The sequence below is a fragment of the Cygnus olor genome, chromosome 19 (assembly GCF_009769625.2).
Source record: "Cygnus olor isolate bCygOlo1 chromosome 19, bCygOlo1.pri.v2, whole genome shotgun sequence".
NCBI classification, from domain to species: domain Eukaryota; kingdom Metazoa; phylum Chordata; class Aves; order Anseriformes; family Anatidae; genus Cygnus; species Cygnus olor.
In genome coordinates this window covers 10,781,391-10,788,877 of record NC_049187.1, presented here as the reverse complement: position 1 = coordinate 10,788,877, position 7,487 = coordinate 10,781,391, and the positions used below count along the sequence as shown (strand labels likewise).

Sequence of the window (7,487 nt, the reverse complement as noted above, 5' to 3'; positions counted from 1 at the left end):
AGTCTTACCATCCTGGAACAGCCATCCAGAGAAAACATCTTTAGAGCAGCCACACTTCTAGAGGTTGAAGACTTGTATACAGTTTTCCATCAGGGCAACTGATAACAGCTTATGTAGTCCATTTTCCAGGAGCAGAGCTTTTTGTCAGGTATCTACATATCATGGTAGCTGTTCGCAAATTTCACACACGTTTAGTCCTGCTTTGAGTGTTTTTTTTAATTTTTTTCCCCTTTATAGTTGACTTTTTTTTTAAACAAAGGTGTTTATTTTGTAAATCATTTTTTTTATTTATCTAAAAATGCACAATTGCAAAAAAAATTACCTTTTGAAATACATTTACTTATAAGCACTAATGAATTTTATGCAGCAAGAAAGTGACCAGACTTCTCAAGATACTCAAATTTAAGCTGAGCTTCCCTGGAAGCCAGAGATCCTTTTCTATGTCACACCAATAGAGGCGCAGCACAGCCATCCCTATGAATGTGTAGCTGCCACCACAGCTTAAAGGAAACCTGCAGTGTGAAAGTGACAGTCTTCACTCTTGAATCTAAGAATTGCTAAAGAAGCTGGCTATAAATTAAGCAAGTTAGCATGGGAATGGTGGAAGCAATTTGGTGCCTTTCCTACATTCTCATGCTGATTTGAATTTCCTCAATCTCTCATGAGAGCAGCAAGATCAACTTTCTGCTGAGAAGCCTCGATAAAATGGCACCTTGCATTAATGATACCAACGTTATTCACAGCAATTAATAGCTTTTCTTTGCTACCTATATAAATACTTCAAAATTTGATGGAAAGTAGTTGAAGATGGCACTGCAGTTTTCCTTTAAGTAGAGAAAATTAGGTTAAAAAAAATCCACTAAAAGCATATATATGTATGTAACCCTCTAACCCTAATCTTATTTCAAAAAAAAAGATTGTATTCTTTTCTTAAAGAAAAAAAAAACAACAAAACAACAACAACAGAAAAAAAAGGCACAGGCTGCATTTGAACTGTCACACACAAATCTACATTTTGGCATTAGCCACCGTCACACATGGAAGCAGCGCTGTAACAGAACAGGCTTATTTATTTCCCCCGCTGTAGTCCTCAAGAACACTAAGTGCAGCACTGTTCCTCTGAACAGGCAAATGAAATGGAAACACTTGAACGTGAATCCAAGTTTTGTTCCTAAAGCAGTGAATATTTTTCATTGACAGTAATGAAACAAATCATTGATTCAATGAATGAATTTAGTTGGTTGAAAATTTTCATTTAGTTAAAGAAGATGACTCCTTCAAATCAGGTTGAGATTTTTTATAAAAATTCACATTCTGTAAATTAGCTTTCACAGTTATATAGACGGGGCTGATCCTTATGTAGAATTAGATACACAAAGCATTTTACTTAATTGTTTTTTAAATGTTTTACACCAAGCATTTTACTTGTTTTTTAAATGTTTCAGAGTTTAAAACACTGCTTTGCTTAAGTTTTACCTACTGGTACTTAACATACTACTGAATGTGTAAAAGTATCTTCCCCAAAAATCTAGCTGTATTAAACACTGGTTTTCAATATGAACTTGTAGTCTAAAAATAGTCACAACAAATGGGAAGATAAGTTTAGAGGAATTATTTGCAGAAGCATGATAGTTTGGGGTTTGTTTGGCATGTTTTGTTTTTTTTTTTTTTTATTTCCCCCCCAGCTATATGCTGAATTCATCTAATTGACTGTAGTCAAATTAGCAAGTAAATGCATCAGCAAAATATTCACTCTTAAGTTTTCAGTTTAAAAAAAATAAAAAAAAATCATGAAACAAATGCATTTCTCTCCTCCCAAGCCCCTCCCAGTTTCTAAGTTTGAAGAGGAGGGAATTAATAAAAACACATAAATGGATGCTTTAAAATACACAAAGTAAAAATTGAATTCGCTATTAACCATTTGCAGAAGAGGCAAAGTAGCAGTTATACAAATTACACAAAAATCTACTGTAATTCTTACATTAGTATAAAGTGATTTCACCGAAGGAATTATTTCAATATTTCACATTACAGTTAAGATAGAAGAGGTGTGTCAAATGCTCTGACACCCTTGTTAATATAATCTATCCTAGATTACACACGACAGTTTTAAGAAAGGACCCTTAAATGATCTACAACTGTAACATGTTATTGGCTTAAAAAAAAAAAATCACTTGCAATACCTCACAGAATCTTCACTTTAAAGCATGACCACCTTGTAAGAGTCCTTGTCAAATAACCTGCAGAAATAATAGAGCATCTTGCTACGAGTGCTCAACCCTCTCGCTTGTGTGACTAGGCACCGGTCGGTTTCATCTGAGAAAAAAATTCAAGTAAGACTAAGCTGTGCTGGCTTTTGAGAGTGTTTGCAGATGGTTCAAGTGCTGGAGGTCCAAACATGCATTTGTTTTGCTATTTGGTGCACGTAACCAATATCAGGTCTTTGATCGGGATCGGGGTATATGCACATGCTGACCAACTCCCGTAGCTGAAAGACAGAAAAACAGGCATGCAAACACGTAAATGAATCAGCTCATTTCTCACTGGAAAAGGCTTTGGGGCTGTTTGAGCACTGGGCTGCCGGGCAGGAGCTAGGAGCCCTTTTACACATGGATGGTCCTGGGCAGACTGCAGGCACACATTTGTTCCCACTCCCCTCCCGCCCCATGGAAGGACTAGAGAGACCCTTTTCCACCAAACCATCAGCACAGGAGCTTTAATCCACACATCACAGTGGATTTCGTGTCATTTACAATGCACTGCTAGTATCTATGTACTTGCTGGGTTCGCTGTTCACTGCTCAGAGATGTCGCGCGGCTCCAGAGGGCCCAGCAGCTGCCTGGCTGCTCCATTGCTCCTGACTGCTAGTTTCAGAGCTTTAAAAACAAACAAACAGAAACAACTTTTTTCCTAGTGGGATTTTTGATTTGCTTCAGAGAAGCGGTGAGGCTGACCAATGCCATCAGGTGACAGCAGCTCGCTCAGTAGGGCCTGCGGCACGGCCGGGTGGGCACGGAGAGCTGGGCACCAGAGGCAGGAGCAGGACGTGCACGTGAGGAAGGACTAACCTTCCAGAAGTCCAGGTGAGCCAACAGACACGGATGGACGTGTCAGTGAAAGGGGAATCAGAAGAAAGGGGAAAGTAGAAGGAGGGGTTTAAAAACCTGTCCTGAACAGAACTCTCCTGTACAGCAACCGTACTGCCCACATCAACCCTTTGTAACAAGCCGGTAGGGTTTTTAACACAAAACATCTGAACAGCACCTCTGTCTTAAGACACAGGATGCCCGAGCATGGCTGTCAAACACCAATGTTTCCTAGAAAACCTTTGTGAAGGAGAGACTGGTCATTGACTATGTTCAATAAATAAAATGCAGAAGGGTGAAGTCTCCCCACCTCCCTACACTCTTTATTGTGCACATGAAAGATTGTAGCTTTTAATTATACAGACACTGAAAGCTGCTCGTACCCCCGAGGCATAGGGAGAAACAGCCTTGAGCCTCTGATCTTCTCACATCCTCCCAGTAGCCACAGTGCCAATTATTTTAATGGTAATTAAAAGCATGACCATACAGCTATCAGGCACACATTTCAGCTGCATTACTGAACGTACCCAAATGAGGTTTCAGCTCTGAGCAGAGCAAGGCCCCGTGCTGCAGGTTGTCGCAGGGGCTGAAGCCCACTCCAGCAGGATTTCTGAGGGCAGTCGGCACGCAGGCAGGACAGCGCCACGGGCACACGTCCCACGCAAGCAGGATGTGCCATAACGCGGTCACTACCCCACCACCTCCCGATCCTGCTGTAGGCACACGCCGAGATGTAAAACCTGGCAAGCCCATCCTCAGTAAAGTCAGCCCCGCTGTCCCTCTGGCCCTGTCCCACTCTCACACTTGCTGTGGTGACCTGTCTGATTCTTCTGAGGGCAAGTGGTGGTTTGTAACAGCTGAGACCCCAACAATTTAACACGCACCTGAACCCTGAGCCGTCCACAACAAAGCACCCACAAACAACCACGGTGCTTCTAAAGCTCTGCCCGAGGCCTGCACTCTCAGTCCAACGTATCCACCCAGCAGCTGCGCTCCCAGGTAAACCAAGGTGCTTCGGTAGAGAGTGGGAAGTTCTGTTCTCAACCACCACAGTGCAGGCACTTCTACATCAGCTGTAAGGAACCGTCAGACCACGCTTCGATAGTCAACCCACTACTAGTAAGTTTGTCTCTGAGAGAAAACTAATCCTGGCTGGAGTCCCAGCTCCTCCTGCTAACAAAGAGTAACCCAGTTCCTCGTGAGACTGGACTGACCAAAAGGCTACCGCCAGGAGGACACCACTGAGGGGGAACACCATTAAAGCAGGCATTCCTCCATAAATGCTCTGCCTTGTCCATGTGAAACAATGCCCCACGTAAAACACTCGTGGATCGGCAGCTAGCCCGCAGCTGAAGCCTTGGTTTGAGGCTGCATTGCCGGGTGAAGGACGGACGTGCTGACGGCTCCAGAACACCTCTGAAAACTGGTAGTTTGGCATGGCCTAATCTGCATCCCTGCCCCAAGGGTGGGAGGATGCAAAGGCTCTGCTGCCTTCCCACATCACTTTCAACCCTGCTGCAGGGACAATATTAGAGCGGCTTAAAGAATCTGCCCTTTCCATCTAAGATGGAGACACTCGCTCTTCAAGGAAAACTCACATGTCCAGACAGAGGTAACCAACCCCTGCCCATCACGGGAAGAACAAATTCCTTCTGGTGCAGCTTGCTGCTGCCGGGAAGTGCTGCCACATTTCTGAGCCTTTCGGAAGGACCCAGCCTGCATGGCTGATCTAGCTTGTCTGGTGGAAGACACTAACCCACCTTTCCCTTTGGCCCCTCACTCCAAAATAATCTCCAAAGTCCAATCTTTAAAGCCACCTACAGCACCAGATACCACTCGTGGTGGAGCCATGTTCTAATACTCAGAATTAAAGCTCTTTGTGGTTGATGTAAGCAGCAGCAGCTCACACAGCGAGCTAAGCTACAGCCAAAGGCACAGCCCTCCTCAGACTTTGTCAAGCATTCTGTTAATAGTGTATGAACACCATCTGGAGTCTAGTTCTCTGGGACCTGGCGCCTTTGAGCTTTAAACCATCCTTCTCACCCTGGATTGTATCACTACACTACACACACTCTTTAGCACTGCCAGAGGGAAGCAAACAGACAGTAATTGTAAAGACAGGAAACACATCTGTCAACTTACACTAATTCTTGCTGCCAGCAGGCATATCCTGAGATGCATGCTACAACAGCATGGCGAACGTGAACGCACAGAGCTGGGACTTGCTGCCACGGCAGCTTGGGAACAAAAATCCACTCTTCCACAACAGCTCTCGAATAATCTTCTCACAATAGTTCTTTTTTGCTACGTAACTTATGTAAACTCTGTGGTGGCCCAGAGGACAGTACGAGACCAGCCCCAAGAGACCGGGTCGTGGCTCAGGCCGGAGTGAGGCACAGCGCGCTCCACGCAGGCTCCTCCGCAGCCCTGCCTGAGCGACTCGCACCGTGCAGCGCCGCATGCAGCTCAGTCAAGCTTGGTGAAATCTTGGCGTTCTTACTCCTCTTTTAAATGCCATTAAAAGGGATTTAATTATGTCCAGTCAGGGGAAAAGCACTCCTGCACCCCACTCACCCTGCGTGCCCCCAGCGCGCAGCAGCCCAGATGCCGAGCAGGTCGGACACGGGGCCGCTGCTAACTGCTGTGCGCGGCGTTTGCCCTGTAGCCTGCCTCTTGCTCCTCACAACTTTGAGGCAGAAATAAAACAAAAGAAAACCCTTGAAGGGTATGGTGAACATTTAAAATTACATTAGCCATTTCCTTTCAAATAGCAGGCAACTACAAGTGAATGAGGAAGTAAGGAAAACAGATGGTTTGTCAAGGTAAGGAAAAGAAATATTAAGAGAAAAAAAAAAAGCAAAGCTCCAACAGCCCTGCCTAAAAAACAACATGGGTGTTCGCAGCTTATGTGAAACATCACCAAGCAAGTATACATAGTGGATTTTTAAAATTTTTTTTTAAAGTAGACCAGCTCAGCTTCTGCTCTCCATCCCTTCCTTTCATATGAACAAAACCCAAACTTCAAAAATCCCCCCTACACAGTGTATTGACACTTACTGTGTTAGACTGACTTTCCTTCCCTCCCCCTCTATTTAAAATAATAATAATAATAATAAAAAAAAATCCCCTCCTTGTAACAAACTGAAATCTACATAAACAAAAATTTAAGCACTGCTTTATGGTATGTTATTTTAAGGGAAGGGAAGCAAGGAGAGGGCTTTCCCACGGTTCATTGTTGTTTTTTGCCCGCATAACAGACTTCCAGTATCAAAATGCTCCCCACGTTAAGAAATCGCATTAAAAAAAATCTTTTCTGTCTTAATTTAGCTTGTTGATATTCAGACATCACAACAATAGCTTCCTCGGCCAGCCATAAAGGCACCCAGGGCATTCTCTCTGGCCTGCCCCTGCTGTACCTTAGACATGGGCTCTTTTCCTCCTGGCCTCCTCTCCTGTGCTCGGGGCGGTACTTCACGGCACCCCCACATTCCCCTCCAAAAATGCTCCCGATTTACCTTTTCAGAATAATGTTCAGCTGGAAGAGGTGGGTAGTCACATTGCTCTATTTTTTGGCAAAGAGAAAACAGGTTCATTTTATCTCCATAGAAAGGACTCTGAAGAGCTGCCATCTGGAGAGGAAAACAGAGAAAGCATTTCAGAAATGTGAAAGATTTAATAGCCCTCAGTACTGCTGATTTGCAGGAGCAAATTTTGGTCTTTGACTGTGAGCAAATGCTGCTGCCGAGGTCAGACAGCTCCGCACACCGGAGGGGCTCCCCGAGGCCCCGCCGCCCTTGCAGGGGGCACAGAGCTGTGGCTGTGTCCCCAGGCCCCCGCTCTGCCCCCGTGTTACGGGCCCCTCCGAGCCATCCTGCGGCAGGCGGCCGGGGGCAGCGGGCTCTGGGCAGGGCTTGCGCCGCCCTTCCCTGAACCCCCACGCAGCCACGCATCTCTCCTCCTTGCACCTCCTTACACAGCAAAGTCCCTACGTTTTCCCATCACTGTGGTTATTTGCCAAAACCTTCTCAGATGTAGAATTGCCTGTAAACAGCAGCCCAGAGCACACAGCAGCGAAGTACCTGCTCATTTAAATAGAGGAACAGGGTGCTCGTGCTGCTGGGCAGCCGGTTAGAAACCAAACGGTTCAAAGAGGACTGAAAACCTGATGAACGCGTTCACCTCTTCACAAAGCAGCTCCACTGCCTTTGATAACTGTTACGGTTTCAAGCTTCCTCGGTTATGATCATGTTCAGAACAGCCAATGCATTTGCTCTCTGTGACTGATAAATTTTTAATAGACTGCTACAAGAAATAAATGGATTGATTTTGAACATTTGGCTACCTAGAATACAAAGAACCTTTTAATGTGAGTGATGCAGTTCAGCCTTTACAAAAACAATC

At 44.8% G+C, this 7,487-nt stretch overlaps 1 protein-coding gene across 3 annotated transcripts in view; it reads right to left on the bottom strand.

The window, feature by feature from the left end:
* Positions 1-266: 266 nt before the first annotated feature.
* The window catches only part of NEK6 (NIMA related kinase 6), a 72,351-nt gene continuing 65,130 nt past the window's right edge, over positions 267-7,487 (bottom strand). For all 3 annotated transcript variants that reach the window (XM_040531333.1, XM_040531332.1, XM_040531334.1), the window contains exons 9-10: positions 6,602-6,715; positions 267-2,488 (exon numbers count right to left, since the gene is read on the bottom strand). In XM_040531333.1, the coding sequence (XP_040387267.1) occupies positions 2,378-2,488; positions 6,602-6,715 (225 nt within the window). In that variant the 3' untranslated portion in view covers positions 267-2,377. The remainder of the gene's footprint in view (positions 2,489-6,601; positions 6,716-7,487) is intronic.